General features: G+C 40.1%; 1 protein-coding gene across 9 annotated transcripts in view; it reads left to right on the top strand.

Annotated features, from left to right (window-relative positions):
* The window catches only part of RABGAP1L (RAB GTPase activating protein 1 like), a 233,879-nt gene that overhangs the window by 152,372 nt on the left and 58,725 nt on the right, over positions 1-22,782 (top strand). For 8 of the 9 annotated variants that reach the window (XM_071435913.1, XM_071435920.1, XM_071435918.1 and 5 more), the window contains one exon: positions 3,099-3,140. In XM_071435913.1, the coding sequence (XP_071292014.1) occupies positions 3,099-3,140 (42 nt within the window). Of the gene's footprint in view, positions 1-3,098; positions 3,141-16,408; positions 17,056-22,782 lie in introns of those variants that run through there. The other variant, XM_071435922.1, reaches the window with a different exon arrangement.

Here is a 22,782-nt window from a genome sequence, read left to right as displayed (position 1 = left end):
TTATCAAAAGCTCATTTCATATGGGCTCCCTTCTCTTTCCCCCTCATGGTTGATTTGTATGGACTTCCATGTTTCCATTATCAAACTGCTGGGGGGATATTGCTACCAATGATTTATATGTCTGGTGCACTTTGGTATTTTTGGTATTTCTTCTAAAATAGCTGAAGAAGCTTAAGCTGAAGCTTATAAATCACTGTGTGGTAAATTAAGTAGGGTTTTAAATAAGAGATTGTGACAAAATGAGCTGAGCCTTCTTTTTCTTAATCATCTTCATTAAACTTGGCTGTGGAAGAAGAGTCTTGCATGAATTAGGACAAATACCTGCAGCAGGCAGATCAGTGGTTATCCAGTGTGCTGTTCAAACGTGGGGTGAGTTTTTTTACTGGTTTGAAATGTGGAACATCCAGCTCCAGTCCACCCAGCTGTTGGCTGAACTGGCCCTGCAAGTCCCCAGTGGGCAGCAGGAAACTGCAGCAATTGCTGCCTCAGCTGCAAATGCTGCATTGATTCAGGACTCCCGCTGCCTTGGAGGGAAGAGGAGGCTGCAGGTGTTTTTCTGGTGCTGAGAGTAGCAGAATGCTGCTCAGGATAGTTGGATGGGGATATTTTAAGTCCTTGGATGTTCTGATTTTAGAGGGCTTGAGCCTTGATCAAGTTACCTCAAGTAACAGGAGCAGGTCTGTGAGCTGCCCCTTGCCTGGTGGAGCTTGAAAAAGAGATGGGGATTCTCATGGCAGGTAGAAACCTATTTCTGCTGCAGTTGCTGTCCATGTGAGGAGTGATGGTATAAGAGGAGTACCAGGAGAGAGTTTATTCATTTGAATTCAGGAACAGCATTAGTTTCAGGCAGATCAGAAAAAAAAAAGTTTAGAAAATAAATGTGAACTAGTGTACATTTATTTATGGTTGTGCCAGAAAATACACAGAGCAGTGATTCCTCAGTAGTCCTGATGCCTTGAGAAGGCTGAGCTAGAAAAGAGGCTGGACAGAGTTAAAGAATAAAGCAGGGATTTATTAAAAGGCCTCAATGGATCCACCTTGGGCACCACAAGAGCCCAGCCAGGGCTGCAGCCAAGATGAACCAGAATGGTCACAAAATGCACAACTGGGCATGGGGTTTCTCACTTTTATAAGCTCCATTTGCATATTGGAGTTCATTGTCCAATTCCAGCTTTAGGTTATGAAGTCCCATCTTGTTTGTTTTTCTCTCTTCAGTCCATGTTGTTTGTGCTCTTGGTGCTGAGATTTGGATCATTTGTCCTTGGTCCCCAGCTAGGGAAGGAATTGTTTTGTCTCCCTACTCTCTGAAGAGAGCTCAGCATCCCCTCATATGAAGCTCAGACCCACACACTAAAGCAGCACAGAATCTGGAAAACATAAAAGCTCAAACCTGAGGCATCAGTCCAGCTATTAGATGCAGTAATCTTACTCATACCATAACAAAATCTGATCAGTTTGCTAAGAATAAAATGCAGTGTTTGTGATAGCGTGCTGATATTCCTCCCATCTACAGATAGTGTGTTTGTTAGTCCTCTCTGCTAGAAGGTGAAAGTTTTGAATGGCATAACTGTGTGGAATTAACTCTTCACATTAATATTTGAAATAAACCTGATAGTACTATGAACTTTACTGCTGCTGGAGCTCTGGTACTATCAGTGTCATGACTGAAAGTCACAACTGGACTTCTATTTTTCTACATTTCTCAATTAAAAAGAATTACATAAAGCCAAACAACTTGAAATAATTGTTATCCCATTTGGAAGAAGGGTTTCCTAGTGCTGAAGCAAGATTCAGTCCTGCTGCAATTGTGACCTCTAGTGGGAAAAACCAGTTTGTTATCAATGGTAATGCAGTGAATTGCAAAGTAATTGAGTGTTGCAATATTCATTATGTCTGATGTTGCAGCATTTCTAGGACTCATTAATGGTACAATCCCTGCAAGGCACTGTACTATCTATGTTAAAAATACAATTTATTCCCAAGAAAGCTCCTGTAAAGTCCCAGCATGTTTTTATAAAAGCTGATTTTTATAGAAACATGGTCTCAGGCTTTCAGAAAGAGGATTGGAAACACATTCAATTGCAGAAGCAGAAATTGCTTGGAGAACATTTCCTTGTCACAAGTCTTGTTGTTATCCCACAACAATAAAATATAATTGCAGTATTATTTGTGTGCAAATCTGTTGAGATGTTTCTAGATACCAGCTCTGGGAGCTATTGTTAGAAAAGATTTATCATGCCATTAAACAAGGCAAGAAGATTTGGAAAATATAATTCAGGAAAATAGTCTGACAACGAAGTACATGGTACAGCAAACAAGAACTGCATATGGTATTTTTCATATTTGGATGAAGACAAAGTTGTTTATAATCTTAAATTATCAACATATGTAGGCTGCAGACTTTCTTTAATCTTCAAATAACTGCCTATTGTAATGTATTTCTCACTGAATGCATTTCTCTACATTTATATTTCCAGCTTTTGCAAACCAGCAAGCAACTACTGGATGTAGACAGCAGCTTGTTTGCCTTGAAATAGTTTTGACTTTTGACTAAACACAGTAAAAAAAGAGGTGTCTTTTGTACTTGTGGGGTTGTCTTTGTTATATTTTGGGGTTTTTTTACAGTTTGAGTATGCAAGATTGTACCTGATAAATCATAGCTAAGCTTGGTTACTTAACAAAAATCTATCATCTGCAATACTTTTTTATTATTATTATTATTATTATTGTTATTGTTATTATTGTTATTATTGTTATTATTATGCATTTTGCTGCTGCCCTGCTGATGCCAGTGTTTGTTATTCTGTTCATGGAAGGCAGCACTGCCAGGCACTGAGACAGAGGGAGGGACAGCCTGCCACATCCCCAGCACCTGAGTCACTCACTGAAGTTTCCCAAAGCCCCAAAAAGCTGAGATCTTCCCCCAGAGTGGGAGTTGGGAAACTGCCTTGGGGCTTCAATGAGGAACTTCCAAGGGTAGCAGGAAAAGGGAGGTGTTCCCTAGGGACTTATATTGAGTTTTGATGCCACAAAATGATAAGTATGAAAAGAGGTTTGTATGCTGGCACTGATTGAAGTCTCTTTCTTCTTATTTTCAGGGTATGAACATAATCTTCCATGTGGCTTTGGCCCTTTTAAAGGTAAGTAATTTTTTTAAACATTTATTTTGTTTTATTAAACTAAAACACTGATTGTCGTAATATCATGTCTAAAGGAACAATAATAGTGGGACCTCTGGAGAAGGGAATGAAGGAGAAATATCCATTTGCATAGAGATGTCTTCAAAATTGCACTTATGAAGATATGCTTTTATTAAACTTAATAATATCATAAAGCTTGTGGAACAAGGGATACAGTCTAAAGATTTAAATGTCTCGTGTAATTACTGTGAAGAAAACAATTCAGATTCATTTCACAGCATATCTGTTTTGTGTCTGGGTTCTTTTGTATAAAACATGATTGACTGGTATCAAATGTATTTGTGATACCGAGAGAGGAAAAGAAATCTCTAATATGGGGAACTTCTGTGTCACCATCATATTTTCTGAAAAATCCTCTTTGCCCAGGATTCTTCTCCTGGGAAGCTGAGAGGCCTCAGAGAAAAAGGAAAACAATATTATCTCATTTGCTTCTCCTGCGTTTTGCTGCTTTGGAATGTGGTTTGGAGATGGTTTATCCAACAGGTGGTTGGTTGATTGGAACATATGACTTGTTTTAATTTAATGACCAATCATGGTCAGGCTGTGTTGGGCTCTGGAGAGAGTCAGGAGATTCATTATCATTCTTTGTAGCCTTCTGTTTGTATCCTTTCTCTATTCTTTAATATAGAGCAGAGCAATTTGAAATTTTAAAGTAATTTCATGCATATTTGCACAGAATCATGCCATCTCCTGAGGTGGGAGGGACCAAAGGATCACTGAGTCCAACTTGAGGGCAGGTGAATTCAGGGAAGTACTGCAGTGTGGGCAGGAGATAGTGCATATCCTTATGGTGAGGAAATGTCCCAAATAACCTGTGTTTTCTGTGTTTTACACAAATTATGTAGAAAATGGGAACTCTCCACCTCAATGCATGTATTTAATGAAGACTCCTATAAACAGGAAATTGGTTTCATATATCTTTCCAGGGAAGTGCTCCTACACAAATTGAAATTTGTAAAAAGGAGGAAGGGAAATGCATGCTCTTTTCTTCCTGTTTCGTGTTTTATTTGCAGCTGTGGGGGCTTTTTAATATGCCATTTTTCCAGGCCAGTATGAATAATGGGTAATCTGGTAGGTTATGGCATGCTGGTGAGAGGAATAGTGAATTTGTCTACAAACAAGCTGGTAGATAAAACCAGCACAGGGAGATAAAAGAAACAATGGGAAGGATTCCACTGATTGATGAATAGAAAAAGATATTTGCTTTTACAAATAAACTTTAGGTTTGCTGATAAATAAAATTAGACATTGAAAGATGAAAGAAACAATAGAGAAGAAAAATCCCTAAATTCCATAAGAATTAAAAATTAAAAGGGAGGGTTATACAATAGAGGGAAATCTCTGGTATCAGGCATTCTGGGCAGTCTGTACCTCTGAAGTACCTCAGCCAGTGGGGCAAGAGAGAAGGAAAATGTGGCTGGGAAATTGGGATAAAAAGGAGGCTGTGTCCTCCAAAAATTGGAGAGATCCCAGAGTGCCCCATGGCCTCTCCCTTTACTCCAATAAAGTCAAAGGACTCCTCTGTCTCCTTTTTGGACATAAACCTCTGGCGTGTGTGGGTTAATTTTCCTAACACTAGTGAGGAAGGGAAAGGAAGAACCCAGCCCACAGCCAGCAGGTTTGCTGCTGTCATGGTAGGAACAGGTTCTGGGAAGAGGCAGTGGTGCCAGCTCAGGGATCTTAAAGCTAAAGAAGAAAAGGAAGAGAATTTGCACAGAGCTGCAGATGGCTGACAGGGTTTTTAGGGAAGGAGAACTGAGTTCAATTTAATTATGAAGGATGGCTTTGGGACCACCTGCTGCTGTGAGAGGGAAGGGTTGAACCAAGGTTAGCAGCAGAACAAGTGTTTAGAAAATCTAACTTTGGAAATAATGAAATAATTCATGGGTGTCATACAGCAAATAAGGAATCTTTTCCTGCTGAGCAATTAGCCCAATTTAAATTAACCCAATTTAACCACAAGTGTTCTGTCTTCATTTTACATATACCCCATGACATGCTGCTTCTCCAGTTGAATGTTTCTATTTGGATATTCCAGAGGAAAATTGTGGCATTCACATTCTCTGAAAAATCCCTTTGCCCAGGATTTTTCTCCTGGGAAGCTGAGAAACCTCAGAGAAAAGGAAAACAATTCTGATCTCATTTGCTTCTCCTGTGTTGTGCTCACCTGTGGAATGTGTTTGGAGATTGTTTACCCACAGGTGATTGTTCCATTGGATTCTGCTGGGAGTTGTTTTCACTCTTTGGCCAATCAGCGCCAAGCTGTGTCAAGAATTTGGAAAGTTTTCAATATTATCTTTTTAGCATTGTGTAAATATCCTTCCTATATTCTTCAATACAGTTTAGTATAACATTGTTTATTACAATATAATATCATAAAATAATACATTAGCCTTCTAAGAACATAAAGTCAAATTCATCATTCCTTCCTTCATCAGGGCACCCCACAAATACAATAGAAAATTCAATAATTTAATTTGTCACTCTTATTTTTAAATATTTCTAAGTTAAAGAGTTGGGTTTAATTCTGCTTGTGGCAGTGGTAGTACTTCTTCTTGCATGTGTGTGCTGTAGCTGCCTGTTCTAGCAGTAATAGACACTAAATGAATGGCAAAGGAGGTTTTATGTGAGAAAGTATTTCTGTAGTGCAGCCAAACAAAGAAAATTGAGGTGAGAAAGGTAAGATTCTAAATCAGAAACACTCACCTAAGAGCACAGTTCCACAGGGGCATGGAGATGGAGCTGGTGCTTACATAAAATTGAATTAACATTCTAATTTGCTTTCAGCAAGAATTGCTCTTCTGTTAGGGAAGAAAATAGTTGAGAATGAAGCCATTTTTGTCCTATTCAAATGTGTTCATAATCTCTCCTAATCATTAGGAGCAAAGTGGTTTAGTGTGATGCTCATTTCAAGTTATAGAACCTGAATGTGCTGCAGAAAAACTGCTTTAAAAACTATTTCAAAGCTCTTGTCTGCTCTGATTCTGGAGTGAATAAAAACAGCTCCTAAGGATTTGTCCTTTGTTAAAACAGAGCAATTATTCGCTCATCCACAACCTCTTGGATTATTTTAAATTTGGATAAGGGAATCCTTCATCAGTGGAATACTGGAGCTGTTATTGTGTAAATGCCATTTTCCTTGCCTTTAGTGAAGTGTGTGAATGCAAATCCCTCACTAAACAGCAGTGGAAAGAAGCTTTTATCTGGACCTCTCCTGCACCCAGGGCTGTGTCTCACAGGGAGTGCTGTTAGTTTGGAAATGACAGTGCTACTTCTGTGACCAATTGCCTGAGACATCTCAGTGCAGTCATCCTTAGAAAATAAACATTTGAGACACGCAGGAATCCTTCCTCTTCCCTTCTCCCACACTCTGAGTATGCTTGCAGCAATGAACAGCTAGAGAATTAAAGCTCCTTAGCTGTGAAAGCCAAGTTTGGGCATTAATCTGATTTCTTATCAAAGGCAAACATGGATTTCTGTTCTGTAGCATCCAAATGTGCTGCACAGCCTGCTCAGGGTCCCCAGCTGGTGGCACTGTCTCACACTGGGAGTCATTGATTTGCATCATGTAGGGACTGCATCTGAATTACCCTTCAGGATCCTGAGCTGCTGGAAATCCTGACTCCTCACCTCTCATTTTCTGAGCAGTGGAAAATGCACTGAAGCACTGGCATGTGAGGAGAACCCCAGTGTGGAAAAATATAGCATAAAAATCTGTGGTTTAAAACAACAAACAGCATTGATATTTTCATTTTTTAAATCCCAGTTAAGGTGATTAATGACAATGACAGAGGAAAATATACTCTTCCAGTGCCAGCACACTTCCTAATCCCATGTGTCATCAGCTAGTTTGTTTGTTTGCTGGAAATTAAAAGCATTAAAATCCTCACATATGCTAAGAAAAATAAATAAATTGTAAGCTTCCTTTCTTATTTTAGTATTTCATAAAATCATAGAATGTCCTGAGCTGGAGGGGACCCTCAAGAACCATCAAAGTCCAGCTCCTGTCCCTGCTCAGACACCCCAACAATCCCACCCTGTGCATCCCTGGGGAGCCTGGGCAGTGCCAGCACCCTCTGGGGAAGAACCTTTCCCTGATATCCAACCTAAATTGTGGTGTTGTGAGGTCCCCAGGATGAGGTGAGATGAGAATTTGACTCCCATGTTCTCAGAAGGCTGATTTATTATATCATGATATTATAGTAAAATATGCAGCACTAAAACTATACTAAACTATAGAGAAAGGATACAGACAGAAGGGTAAAAAAGAATGAATAATAAAAACCTGTGACTGACCAGAGTCCCAACACAGCTGGACTGGGATTGGTCATTAAGTAAAAACAATTCACATTAAACCAATCTAAGATACACCTGTTGATAAGCAACCTCCAGAGCACATTCCAAAGCAATCAGATAATTATTGTTTACATTTCTTTTCTGAGGCTTCTCAGGAGAAGAATCCTGGGCAAAGAAGATTTTTCAGAGAGTATCATAGTGACATGAAACCTCCCCTGACCCAGCTGCAGCTGTTCCCTTGGGTTCTATCACTGGTCACCAGAGGGATTTCACTGATTCATTCTTAAATCTTTTGATCTTTATAATCTTAGAACTTGGCAAAACTAGCTAAAGGCAAACTTTTTGTTTTGGAATTAGCAAACTGAGGCAGGGATTAAAATACATGATTGTGCAGAATTCAGGCTCTAGATTCACTACTGTTGTGGCTGCTGATTCCTGAAAAGGCAGGGAAGAGCATATGGTCACTGGAAATGTAAGAATGAACCAGAGGCTTTAAAAATAGGTGCATGTCCAAACCTTTCATTTTTAGAGTTCATCTCCTCACAGAGTTTGTGATTCACAACACTTAACATTTGGCTTATTGAGTTTTAATCTGTGTGACTGTTAAAAATGTGTTGCTTAATGCTAGAGGAAAGCCATAGTTCTGATCAGGAAGGTTTATAATACTGAAAAGAAAATGGGTAGAAAAGAGTGAGAAATGTTTTTGTTACTGCTTGTGTTTTCCAGCCAGTGCTTTGTTCTCTTACAGAGATTTACTCTGGTCCCTATAACATCTTAAACCCTAAATCCTAAACTTTCCTAAATCATTCCTAGAATTCAGGTCAAGGTGAGCAGCATTTCTAATGGGGCTTGTGAGTTCTGACACTCACTCCTCCTCTCTGCATGTGATAGGAGATATCTGAGGGTTACACAAACAGGAGTTGTGTTTCTTGGTTCTTTCTGCTGGCACCTTTCAGTCTCAAAGCCCTTTGTGTCAGTCAATGTCCCAGACATCAGGGAGCACTATCCCAGTTACAATGGCAGGGATGGCAGAGATAGATTCTAAAAGAAAATGTGTCAAAATTACCTTGGATAAGGAGGGTTATTTATTACCTTTATTGCATTCTGTATCTGGACTGAAAAGGACCTCCTGGGCTGAAGAACTGCTTCTCTGCTTTGTTGTGCCCTTATGTGACACAGCATCTATTTCAGAACCTGCACCAGCAGCTTTCAGAACTGTGCTGGAAGGCCATTTCTCTTAGTCCTGGTGAGATTTATTATTGATGGTTTTACCCTCAGCTACTCTTACATCAGCATTGTCCTTCAACTTAAACAGTTCCCTTCCAGCACCACTCCCACTTGCTTGTATCACCTTGAAATGTTGATAGATCCCATTCTCATTGTTTATTAAATAACCCAGTGCTCTCAGTGTTGTTGAACTCCTGTGCATCTTCTGCATCACCTCCAGGGGTGACTGGATCTTTAACAGAGGTCACATCATGTTGTATTTTCTTATTTCTAAAGATTTTTGCTCTGATCACTCTGAGGACTGTCTTGTGCTCTTATGTTTGTGTGAAATATTATTCCTGACTAACCAGAGAGTTCCTCAAATACTATGTCCCCACCTTAGAAGGGAATTTGTGTAATAGCAAAAATTCTGTATAAAATTGGGCTGTACTTCTGTATACATTTACATTTCAATTCTTAAGGAGCACATCATCAATTGTAGGTTTTCTTTTTTTCACATTGTCTTCCTTGGGCAGACATCTGACCTAACCCCTCTCAGATTTTACCCAGATCACTTCTCTCCTGAATTACGACTTGCAACAGAACCTTCAAATCAGATCTGAAATTTTGTTCTGTGTTAAAAGCACGGTTCAAAGCTTTCTGCTTGTGAGAAGTGGAGGTAGTCAGAGCAGTCATCTGTCTTTGAGCACCTTAGCTCCTGCTGATCATGAGAAAGTTCTACCCATTCCCTCAGGGATGTGTGGCTGCCAGGGGAAGCTGAAATGACCAGTGGGACATCCCTTGGGACTGTGCCTCCCTTTATCATCTGCTCCTGAAATTATCACTTGCCACAATCTAGCCTGGGGCACTAAGGCTTCAAAAGTAGTGTTGTCTTTTAAGGAAATGAAAAAGGAAAAACACAAGGGGTTCAAGTCATCACAGCAAGTAAGAAAATCGGGTTTATCCTTTATATGAAAGCAAGCAATATAAGAAAAAGTTTGAGTGACCAGCTTCTTCCATATCTTACAGAAATTTTGTATAATCTTGTTGGCTAAACCTCTGAAGCCAGTGAAGACTGCACAGGTGCTTGTTTTAGGTAAAACTTGCATATTGCCAATGCAGATAATTCAGAAATGTCAATTGCCTTTGAGTCAGGAATGAAATTCTGGCAATTACTGTAATTTTTGGAGAGGTACCAGATGAAAAGTGCACTAAGACTGTAGGTAACATGACTTAGGCCTTGTGTTGAAGAGTTAACGTGGTTGTTTGATTCTTGCTCTGTTCTTTCTTTGCATTTGCAATGGCTTGAGGAGCCTGAACTGATTTTTAAGTCAGCATTGCTTTAGGCCAGGAGTTGACAAAGTGACAATCTGGACTCCTTCCCAGCCAGAACTGGATTTGATTCTAGGTGAGTTGGTTTAGTCCACTGTATAACTGCATTATATTTTCAAAAGACTCATCTCAAGAAAAAAATCAGAAATGTCCACATTAGAATCTAAGGCAAAATAGATGTCCTTTATTTTGATACCCCCTTTTTTATATTTTCTTCATGTAACTGATCTCAGGGTAAGAGCTGACACCTGAGGAAGTGTAGAGGATCTGACTCTTTGGAGCTAGAGATCAGAACAATCTCTTCTCATTTAAGGCCTTCTGCATTGAGCAGAGCACAAGAAATTCAGGCTTTAAGAGGCTCTCAGATTACTGGGTTTGTATTTCTAGTTTCTAAATTGAAGATTTCCTTAAATGTTAAGCTTTGCTGGGCTAAATAATTCTTCCCACAGACCTACTCCCTCTACCCCAAAAACCTGTCCTGGGTGACTTGTTGGAGATGATCTCTTCAGAAAGAGAAATCTGTGCCTGAAAATGTCCAGAATCATTCAACTTCCAGACCACTGATTTTCCAGCCTTAATATAACAAATTTTCTATTTTTAGAAGTCCACATTTATTTGTGTGTTGAAAATCCATCCTGTGCTGATTAGTTACTCTCTCTGCCCATTTGATCTTCTCCTCACATCTAAAATCAGTTCTATTCCAATTAGGTGAATGTTCACCCTAAGTTTGGAATTTTGAGGTGGAGACATACTCCCTTTTCAAAAGGAAGATTGATAGCAGAGAAAATAACATGAAATTTGTTGACCTGAATTTCTTTAGCAACACTGAACCCTAATTTAGGTAATAATGACTCCTACTATATCATGTGTTGGTAGTTCTAGATGTTAGAAAGATAAGATGGTGTTTTCAGGATTATATACAGTTCTGACTGAAACCATTATTTTTATTATAATTATTTAAAATAATTATTAAATATTTATATATAAAAATAAATATTTTAATTATTTTGTTATAATTATTTTAAGTATAATTTAAATATAGTGTGTCTATCTTATGTACCTAGCAAATCTTATCATTCTTTGGGAAAATATTTTCTCCAAGTATGTAATTGAAGTGAATGAAAACATACAAATCATCATTCCACACCAGCCTTGTACTGGCTTGTCTGCCCCAGTGTCTCGTTGCCAGCAGCAGATATGTGGCAAAGACTTCTAAGGATTTTCTTTTGCCTCTGGCAATTTATGTCCTGAAAACTCTGAGAAAGAAGTGGTGTCTCATGTTTAATAATTCTGCATGGATTGTTATTTCATGACTTTTTTTTGTTGGCTTTTTGAACACATGTAAGTGAGTACCCCAGAGATTTTCTCAGTTTAATGATGATTTTGTTTGCTTTGGACCCTGTGACTTTGATGTGAGGTTCCTGTGTCAGCAGGCATTTTGGACACTTGGTATCTCTTCACTTTCTCCACTACACTCAGCACTTTAGAAGTCTACATATCCCTCATCAGTTTCTGTTTTCCAGGCTTAATAATCACAGTCTGTTTGTATCTCCTCCTTTTGGAGCCTTCTGATTCTCTCTAAATATTTCTCCATCTCTGTTATTCCTTTTTTGAAAAGGGAGGATCAGCATGGTGAATGATACCAGAGAAGAATCCCACATGAAGTTTTTGAAGAATAATGGTGTTCTCTGGTTAGATCTCTGCTCTTTCCATGTTAGCTCCCAGCATTTGATGCATTTTGTTGACCTGCACTGTGCACTGATCTGATATTTTCATAGGGCTCTCCTCAGTGAGCCCCAAGATCCATTTCTGAGTAGCAATTGTCAGCTCTCAGGCTATCATTTATGTGGAAAATTGATGCTGTTCTCCATATGCATCAATTTAGATTTACCTGCTTTGACTTTCCTTGGCTGTTCTACTGCCCAGTCACACTGAGTCTTTTATAGCCCTTCTGCAGTTCTCTATTGTAACCCCTGTCTTTAAATCCCCTGAATAATTTAGGAGATCTGCACACAGTCATCCCATCCTTCATCCTCTTCCCAAGCTGTTCAAGAACCAAGCAGCATGGATCCCTGCTGGAACCTGCTGTGGAAACCAGTTGGTTTCATGTGTTCTCTCTGTGTATAATAATCAAGGTGTCGCCTTTGCTAAATCCAGATTACACAGCTGTAATTAGCCCCGAAGAACAGAAAACACAAAGTAATTTCTGCTAAGAGGGGTAAATTCTTACTGTGGCCATGATGTCATTCCTGTGGGTTTTCAGAGCTGTTCTGGTGCTGAATGTCTTATCCTTTGACAGGAGTAGACTGATGTCACTGCCATGTTTTCTGAAAAATCCCTTTGCCAGGATTTCTTCTCCTGGGAAGCTGAGAGGTCTCAGAGAAAAATTATCTTGTTTTCTTCTCCTGTGTTTTGCTGCTTTGGAATGTGGTTGGAGATTGTTTATCCAACATGTGAATTGTTTTAATTTAATGACCAAACAACAGCCAGCTGTTTCAGGACTCTGGAAGAAGTCACAAGTTTTTCATTAGTATCTTGTTAAGCCTTCTGTCTGTATCCTTTCTCTATTCTTTAGTATAGTTTTAGTATAGCATGATATGATATAATATATGATATAATATATAATATGATATATAATATAATATAATATAATATAATATAATATAATATAATATAATATAATATAATATAATATAATATAATATAATATAATATAATATAATATAGTATAATATGCCTAAGAACATGGGGTCAGATTCTCAATTCCTCTTTTATCCTGAGGACCCTGAAAATACCACAGACTTCAAATATAACCTTTTTTTTTTTCTTCCCATCTTAGTCTATTTAGCTTTACAAAGTCAGTCCTTTTTACCACTGAAATACAGAGATTTAATATTTTAAAATACAGAGATTTATAAAGGACTGCCCATCAAGATCCTTGGTATCTTGGTACAGAATTTAGATAATTTCAAGTAATATTCTGTATGGTTTTGTTTACTATGAGACTATTTTGGCATTAATTTCTTCTGAGTTCAGTGGGTCTCTGCTGTGTGAGTGTGAGCAGCTCTGAACTGCATCAGAGCCGTGTGAGTGAGCAGGCATTTCATGGACAGGAAGGCCAGAAACAGAATTTACCTGCACTTACAGACCAGATAGTCCATGAGATGGAAGTCAAAGCACAAGTAATGTGTGTTCATCCTCAGATATTTTAGTTTCTGCCTTAGTTGCTACCTTTTGGGCCATTTTAAGGTTTTAAATTCACTTCAGTCAGGCCCTTCTGAAGAATTTGGGACAGTAATCCAATGGCATACATGAAGGAAAAATCACAATTCCTAGTCAGACATGGATAAAAATAAGTTATAATAAGTTATAGTGTTCAGTGAGAATATGGAAATAAATAAGAATGGTAGGAAATGTAAAAATCTGAATGATGGTTTACAGTTACACTGTGTGAAAGGAGTTGCTGAAAAACATGGAATAATGGATTTCAGCTGATAAAAGTAAGGAGATTTTTTGGTCAGGCCTTGGAAGTTTTTGTATTTGAAACCTCTTCTTAAAAAAAATCCAGGCCTGATGTAGAAAATATAATGATGGTAGTAGACTACATCTCTTGTGAAAGTAATCCTGCAGGTACTTTTCTTCATTCCTAAAAATTTGCACCTCATTTATAACCTGAATTCATTTGGTTTTCCCCTCTAACTATTGAATCCCATTACAAATCTTTAGACTTCCAGACTTTATTGAATCATCAGTTAATTCCATTTTTCATAGGCCTAGACCTTAACCAAAATGAACCAAACCTGAATTTCTGTGAGGATTTTATTAGCTGAATAAAGTCTGACTTACACAATAAAGAATTAAAGGCTTTTGATGCTGCTGGTGCTCTGAATTCCCCATCCTGTTCCCTGTTTAGCCCTTGGGTCACTGGTGGCTCTGTGCCTGGTCAGTTCTGTAATTCTTCCCAGCACCCACACTTCCAGAGCTCTTACTTCTTCCTTTTTTAATGTTTTAAGCAAGGTTTTCATTCACATAGAGCAGCAGAACCTGATGTTTCTTGAATATCACACTTCCCAGCATGTGTTTAACACAGAATTCAGAAACAGGCAAAGCTGCCTCCTTTCCTTTAAACCCTTTCCCTACAAACATTTCTGATATGTAACCTGTGCTGGTTTGGGCACCTGTGTGCAGAGTCACAGGCTGAAAAACAAACCTGAATCTCTGGAACTGCCTGTGGATGGAGCCTGGAAAAAATGGGAGAGTTCCCATCCTGCCCAGAGCCTTAAACTGGAATGAAATATGTGTTGGTTGTGGCTTCTGTGCACAAAGCCCTCCGTGAACACCTGCATCTCAGCCTGGCAGAATTGCAGCAGCCTCTGCAGAATTTCACCTGCAGAGCACTGGTTTGTAGGCTGGGGGATTGAAATCAGCTGGCAGAGCACCATCTGTGCTGGCAGCCTGTTCACTACTGCACATCTGCAGGGCCCTCAGCTGAGGCAATCCTGCATCATCAGCCTTGAGGCCCCACTGGCATCCTCTGGTGCCTTGCACCTCTGATTTCTGCTTTAATGCTTTTCCCAACTCCTTCATGTGGCACCTCAAGCCAACTACTTCAAATATCACTCCCTATCCCCCTCTATATTCCAAGATTCTGTATTTTTATATATATAAAAATACAGAATCTTAGTATAATTATACCCAGTTCATTTTCACTCGATGCTTTCCATATTTTAGGTATTCATTAACATGTTTATTCCTTTAAATCAGTGACCCCATCCTATGGATATTTACATTCTATTAGTATTTGAAGTAAATATGTTTTGTTCTTGATATGTTAGGAAAATGATTTTTAGAGTTTAAATATACAGTTACAGAAGTGTTTGCCATTGGTGTGGTTTAGAGGTTTCTCGCAATATTTTAAATTATGAGCTTTATGCTAGAAATAATATGAAGTATTTCTGTCTGTTGCAATTGAAAAGCAATTGGAAATGGGTGTTGTTCTGTTACACACCCCATTTTATGGTGAGGCTAAAACAAAGGAGCATAAAGATGTGGAAAACACCAGTCACTTGTTTTTAAAATTTTAAAAGTTTAATAGTAATAAAATGGTTATAAAAATAGTAATACCATTAGAGTAATAATAATTTGGACAATTTGGATTAGGACAATATGAGACAATAGAAACAAAGAGTTACAGAGAGTCCGAGTACCTTTTTCTGGGCAGCACGAGCCCGAAAAAGGACACACATTAACAAAGGATTAACCCTTAAAAACAACAGCCTGTTGCATATTCATACACCTCATACATGATGCATAAATTCCATTCAAACACAGGATTCTGTCTGGTCATCATCAGCTTCTTCCTCTGAATCCTAACAGCGCCTTCGAGGCAAGCAGAAGTTCTTTTCTTCTGATAATGCAGCAATAAATTCTTTTTCTCTGAAAGATTCAGGTGTCCTGTGGCTGCTATCTCAGTGTGAGTCCTTTCTTTAAAAAAAGCATCCTACATAGCATAGTTTCTATTTTAACATTTCTTATAACCTGAAACTGATTCTAGCAGTGTGTTAACTGATATTTAACACACTACTTAAAAGAATTAATACTTTCTAACACATCACATGTAATATTCATTTGGATATTTGCGAAAAGCCAATCATCCACCGGGCATTTTTCACAAAGCCGCGTTTTCCCAGCCCAGCCGTGTGAGCTGGAGCAGCACCTGCGGGGCTGCGTGTGGCAGATGGCCGAGGCAGGTGGGCTGTGCTGTGCACAGGGAGGTGCCGGGCCGCTCCAGGTGTGACATCATTGCATTCTGCTCACAAACGTGCGGCGCTTTTCTAGAATCCATCCAAACGCGTGTGCTGACATCACTCACTCCCTGTCTGCCCATCGCCTCCGGATTTAGAAACACCTCCCGAGAGCGCAGCGCTGGTGTTTGCATGGCTGAGGCTGAGTTTCACCCACAGGCGGGCCGGGCTGTGTGTGGCTCCCCGGGCGCATCCGCGCAGCCTGGCCCCTCTCCGGTGGCCATTGGCAGGGTTAGGCTGCCCTGCCCTGCCCTGCCCCACCCACACCGTGGCTGTTTCATCATTCCCGAGCAGGCTGCATGTACCAGCGATTCCATCGGCCGGGAGGCCGATCCCTCCCCGCTAGGGAGCCTAAAAGGATGCGGCTGATGTGCTGCTGATGGAACAGCCAGAGCCCAGCCGAGAGCTGGCGGAGGGTGGGAGCCGTCCGTCCGTCCGTGCTCACCATTGGTTTCTTATTACGGCATTCTCCCCCTGAGAGGCTCCCGGTGCCCAGGCACCCCCTCCTCCTCCTCCTCCTCCTCCTCCTCCTCCTCCTCCTCCTGTTTCCCCTCCTCCTGCTGCTCCCAGCCCCCCTTTCCCACCCGTTCGTGGCTGATGCTGAGCTGTCGGAGCAGGATTGCAATGAGCTCATCCTTTTCTCTGTGCAGCCTCACAACTGCCCGGGCTCTGCTGCCCTTCCCGGCTCCCGCACACCCGCACTGAGCCCCCGCAGCTCGCCCTTGCTCTGCTCCCAGCCCAGCTGCTCCGTCCGTGCTCGTTCCCTGCCATTTTCCTGCTTTTTATGTGCATTTTTAGATCCATGGTTTCTCTGGTTTGTTTTTCAAATCTCCTTCGGACTCTGGCTGAGCCAGCACGGTGGATCATATTTTTCCTTGATTCTTAGCAAAGATGCTTTTCTCCTCCTGAGAGGCTAAAGGGGCGTTGCTGGAGCAGCCATCCAAACCCATTCCAGAGACTGGAGGCTGGCTTTCCTCATCTTGCACTTTTGGAAATTGCCGTTCACAAAGCCTGTTCTTCTCACTCTGGATTCTTACTACTTGCTGCTCATGGAAGAAGGGGTACCTTGCAAAAGCCCGGCTGCCAAGCTCACCCCACCTGCCAAGAAGTCCCAGGACATGCACGACGAGAGGAGCAAGCTGGTGAATGAATACGCGTGTCGGGTGCTGGAACTTCTGGGCATGGGGCATCGCCTCTTTGTGCCTCGGCTGCTTGCGGTGAGATCACCTTTTCATGAAATGAATTCCTTGGGAATTGGCCATTCCCCCTCCCAGCCCTGCCTCTGCCCCCAGGAGGGACGAGAGGGCTCTTGTTTTTTCCTCTCAGCTCTTCATAATCCATCTCTTAAGCACTGAGTCCTTCTTTCTGATGTTAGCTCAGCAAGGCTGGACACTAGTCCTGCTAATGGGGACCAGTGCCACTCCTTAATTAGCTTGAAGGATCATCAGCCAGGGCTGAATCATAAAAAAAATCATCTTTCCTAAATCCCTGAGTGCTTTTGTTCTCAGTAACGATTCCAGATAAGCAGTGTGCCCAGTCACCTTCTAGGTACTGATGCCAAGTGCATTAATGGTCAGCATTTCAGATTTTATACTTTTCACACCATAGACTGGCTTTACAGACTCATCATTTAAAAATCAGACTGTGTTGAAGCATTTTGGCTTTTGGCTGTTTCTGTGCTTGGTTTTGGAAAGGCAGTTGACAGTATGTAAAAAAGTTGAAAATGCCTGTGTAGAATGATCTGGGAAATAAATTGTTAAGGGTGTTTTCATCCATCATGGCAAATGCTGTCTGTGTGGGGGGTGCCTGCAGTTGGTGTGCCATGCTATGGCACAGAGAGCACGCTTTTATCATTTCTGCTGCTGTACAAAGCAGCCCCAAACCCATAAAAGAGTGGCAAATCCAGGAGTCAGTGCCTAGACCTGGCTGTGTCTGCTCAGGGTGCTGTAACCACGCCTGGCTGCAGCTCTGTCCCTGGCCTGGCACACCAGAATGGCATTTCTGTGTGATCCATGGGAACAGAGTCTTTTCCTGCTCCCCCCCATTATTTCCTGTGGTGCCTTTCCTTTATTCCCACACCCATATTGTGGTTATACACAGTGACCTGTCCATTTTTTTTCATCCTGCTAAACCCATCTTGGTGCTGCTCAGGATCCACAGGAATCCATGTGCTCTGTGTGTTACAACCTGTTCAGTGGTACAGACAGCGTGGGTGCTTGGAACACTGTGTCCCTGCTCTGGGAGATACCAAATAAAAACCAGAAATTCACATTACTACAGTGCAGCTTGATTTGGGGATTTACTTTAGAATTGAGTCTAGTCCCTGATGATGTGTGGTTTGAGCTGTTGGGTGTGTTATCATTATTCCAGTTATCTCCCAGTGTACCAAAACACTCATCCTGCTGATGGTTTTTCTTTGGGCAAGGGCTGCCAAATCACCCTGAATTGTGCTGTGATGAGCTCTAAGGAAAGCAGGGACAAAACCACCGAGCCCTTTTTCACCTGGCTTAACCAGGCTTTGTATCTGGCCCATGGAAAACACCAGGCAATTTCACATCCCTTATCTTCCAGGCTTTGCTGAGTGGCATAGTATTGTTTATTAAAAGGAAATAAAGAGTGTGAAAAAGGTAAAATAATACAAATAGTGCTTTGTATAATGAGAGAGCCTTGACTTGCAGAGTCAATGTGATTCCCTGTCAGGTTTTATTAGTCAAATGTGCCTCTCCTGACACACAGGCCTTTTGACACACACCCTTCTCAGAAAGGAGAGACTATGTTCTGATAATATGTTAAAAATGAGACATCTCTGAGGACCAGGAATTTGTACTTTAATCAGTACTGAAGATCCTTCAAAACATCAGTGTTTCATAAAATTAAACACTTTTTTTTTTTTTTTTGAATGTGCATACCTTCTCTCTCTGCTGTGGTTTTGGGGATAAATGCCTGGGGTGGGTAAACCATGTGTCATTGCAGTGTTATATGATAAATACAATCTATAACTTCTATGCCAGTCTTAGAAAAATTCTGATCACCTCCTACCTGAGCACACTTCTGGCACTAGAACAGCACCAGTCCAGGGGTTTGTTCCCTTTGGAATGACCCAGAGTGGGTGAAGCCAGGAGATTTTCTTACCCACCTGCATCAGTTCTGTGTGTGGCAGAATGAACTTTGCCATGTAAGTTTGGAACTGCACAGAAAGGCAGGGGGGAAGAGGGATATCACACAGCATGCACAAGATCAGTGCTGTGGCTGTGGATCCCAACTCTCCACTCACAAACCTTGAGGTGGTTTTTTTTTTTTTCCACAGCATTTTTGTACCAGTGGGTTAACAGAGAGCATGGATTTAATTTAGGAAAAGTGTTTGATAATATAGCATAAAAGATGCCAGCAAAGGAGTTTGGTGTATTGCCCTAGAAGTGTGTTCTGATGTTACTGCAGCACAGTTTTGTCCACCAAATTTTGTCCACCAAACTTGCCCAGGCCTGGAGCCCAAGTTTATCCAGCTCAGAAGGTCAGGGGATTTACATTTCCTCTGTGAAATGGAAATTTCACTGGGCAGCTCTCAGCTCTGTGGCTCCTGTCAAGGGGCAGCACAGAGCAAAGTCCTGCAGCATGCAGCACTGCACTCTGGGTCAGCAAGAAATAGCTGGTGTACCTTGGTTTTACACTGTGTATCTTCTTTAAGAAGTTAAAACCAGAAATTTTTTTAAGAAGTTAAAATCTGTGTGATATAGGCATTAAATAACAGAAGATACTTTCATATTTTAAATATTATATCTATATATTATATATATAATACTTATATATATTATCATATTATCATCTTATATATAATCTATACTATATATTTATGTAAACAAATACTGTATGTATATAAATACATGTAAATATATGTATATAAATGTATATACATATATTTATGTATATAAATGTATGTATATACATCTGTACATTTTATGTACATAAATATATATGTGCATATATTTATATACATAAAATCTAAATATCATATTAGTGTATATGTATATAGGTATATACATGTAATAATATATTAATAAAATTCATATTTATGTATATAAATACTGAAAAATTGGAGGATACTTACAAATATTTTGAGTGTACCAGAAGCAAATTTAATAGTAAAGCATGGCCAGGTTCTTTTGAGTCTTCAACTTCTTGGCCTCACTTCTGACACACGTTCAATAACGTGTAAAACAGGTGGTTTATGCTCACTGACATTCTACGGGAATCTAAATAGATACCAAAAATTCCATGGAAATAAGTATTTTTTATCTGTTTTTATGAAGGAGGAAGAACTAAATTAAGGATGTGCAGTGTGGTTCATCCAAAATTTCTTCTGTTATGTTAGTTCCCAGGTGGGAATAAGAGTTTTGATAGACTCAGTAATAAATGAAGCTGTAGGATTAATAATTGAAGACAGAGAAATTAAATTAAAGAAAAAATCCAATGCTTTTCCCTTTGTCTTAATCACAGTTTCCTAAATAATTTGGTAAAAGTAGTAGTAACATTATTTATTAAAAAAAAAAAGAATTAACATCGTTTAAGTCTCTCAAATTCTGTTCTTGCTTTTTGAACATTTGCTATTTTTCCAAACTTTACCTTTAGATTTGAAAGCTTTGCTAATACTTTTGGGAAAGGGCTTTTCCTAATTTTCAACTCATTCATTTAAGATAATTTTATGACTATATTAAAATACTTAAGTGATGTGGGAAGAACATTTGAGAATCCATTATTTAGTCAAACCCTAGAATGCAAACTGAGCCTTTGGGTCATAATTCTGACTGAGTCTCTTTATTTGTTTGGGTTTGAAAATAGATTTTAATCAAAAATATGTTGATTTAAAGAGAACATCTATAATAATAAAAAACTTTCCTGAAGTTCCCAAATGCCCAAAAATGCAATGCACCTGCCAAACTTTAATGATTAACTCATTAAACTTACAGATTATTTAGTAAGAGAAATCAGCTGTTTAGAAATCAGCTGTTGATGAGTTTCAGGAGTTGAATGATTTCAACCAAGGATTTACAAATCTCTGCCTCTCAAACAGCTGCCAGAAGTTTCCAGAGAAATCTTTATAATTTATTGATTGAAGTCACAAAATATCAAGAAATGTGAATCCTGAGGTGCCAAAATTTCTATTTTTCACTTTTTTTCTTGTAATTTTAATAGTGAAACTAGTATTTTGATGAGCAGATGATTTTAAGGAAATGAAAATATTTTCAGTGAAGTAGAAGGAACTGACATGTTTGGGCTCTATCACTCATTTAACCAACCTGTACAATTTGATGGTTTGCAGTTTTCATAGCTATAATCTCAGTTGAGCAAACTCTCTTAGAGAAGTTCTTATTTCCATGATCTTATGGGATTTTCTTTGACTATGGATTTTTCAGCATGGAGAACTCGAAGTTGTCAATAGTTACAGTTGAATAAATATGATTTTGGGGGGACTGTTAAAAATAGTACTCTGACAACAATTCAAGCAGAGGCCTGGGAAAATTAAATCTGATTTGAAATGTTTTGCGCAGAATTTCTGTAAAGGAAGGGAAGAGGAGGGAATTGGATGTGCAGGAGCATCCCAGGAAGGCAATCTGGCAATGTAATTGGGAAATCTGTTTGAATTGGGTAGCGATGGCAGATACCAACATGGCTGAGAACAAAGGAAGAGAGATGAGCTGGCTATCAAAATAGAAATTTTTCCTAATATCCATTAGATTAGACATTAGTAAAAATTTCTTCACTGGAGGGGTGCTCAGGTATTGTAACAGGCTGCCTGGGGAGTGATGGGGTCACCATCCCTGAAAGAATTCCAAAGATGTGCAGATGTGGCCATTAGGAACATGGTTCAGCAGTGGTCTTGGCAGTTCTGGGTAAGTGCTTGGGCTCAATGATCCTAGAGGGCTTTTCCAACCTTAACAATTTTATGATCCCATGAAACCTTTACTGCTTTTCCACCACTGTTATCCACTGAACTTCCCTGGAAGCCCTTGGGCTCCAGCACGGGTTTGGCAGTGGTTCTGGGCACAGCCAGCTGCTCTCACCACATCAGCAGCTTCCAACAACCAGCCCAGTGGGGGTATGATGAAACAGTGATCTGGCTTTAAGTGTGGCAGGAGCACTTACAGCCTCAGCAAGACTCATCCAGGGGAAGGGTGATGTTGGCCATGGTGGATCTAATTCATCCCATACCAACTGCTTGGGCTTTCTGTCAACACTTCAGCCTCATCAGATTGGGCCTCAGCCAAGTTGTGCAGCTGCCAATGATTGTGGCCAGGATCAGATGGGATGGTTTGTAAAGCTGAACATTTCATGGTTGTGGACAGGGTCAGATGGGATGGTTTGTAAAGCTGAACATTTCATGGTTGTGGACAGGATCAGATGGGATGGTTTGTAAAGCTGAACATTTCATGATTGTGGATGGGATCAGATGGGATGGTTTGTAAAGCTGAACATTCATGGTTGTGCATGGGATCAGATGGGATGGTTTGTAAAGCTGAATGTTCCATGATTATGGCCAGGATCAGATGGGATGGTTTGTAAAGGTGAACCTTTCATGGTTGTGCATGGGATAAGATGGGATGGTTTGTAAAGCTGAATGTTTCATGGTTGTGGACAGGATCAGATGGGATGGTTTGTAAAGCTGAACGTGGACAGGATCAGATGGGATATTTGGTAAAGCTGAAAGTTTCATGGTTGTGGACAGGATCAGATTGGATGGTTTGTAAAGCTGAAGCACTTGGGGGTGCTGGTGGTTTGTTTCTCATCAGCACCCTCAAGGTAGCTCTTCCTGGGTCCCTGCAGTGATGACCCAGCCTCTTCTTCAGCAGTGAACAACAGGAGGATCAAACAGATCTTGGGTGAACTCAATAAGGAAAGAAAAGAACAGAGCTGGACATGGACTTTGGAAAAGGGCCTGGAGTGACAGG

The sequence above is a fragment of the Agelaius tricolor genome, unplaced genomic scaffold, assembly GCF_023055355.1.
Source record: "Agelaius tricolor isolate 1412-34295 unplaced genomic scaffold, bAgeTri1.0.p SCAF_11, whole genome shotgun sequence".
Taxonomy (NCBI): Eukaryota; Metazoa; Chordata; class Aves; order Passeriformes; family Icteridae; genus Agelaius; species Agelaius tricolor.
Note: the sequence above shows the minus strand (reverse complement) of the source record. Positions and strands in the feature narration are given on the sequence as shown.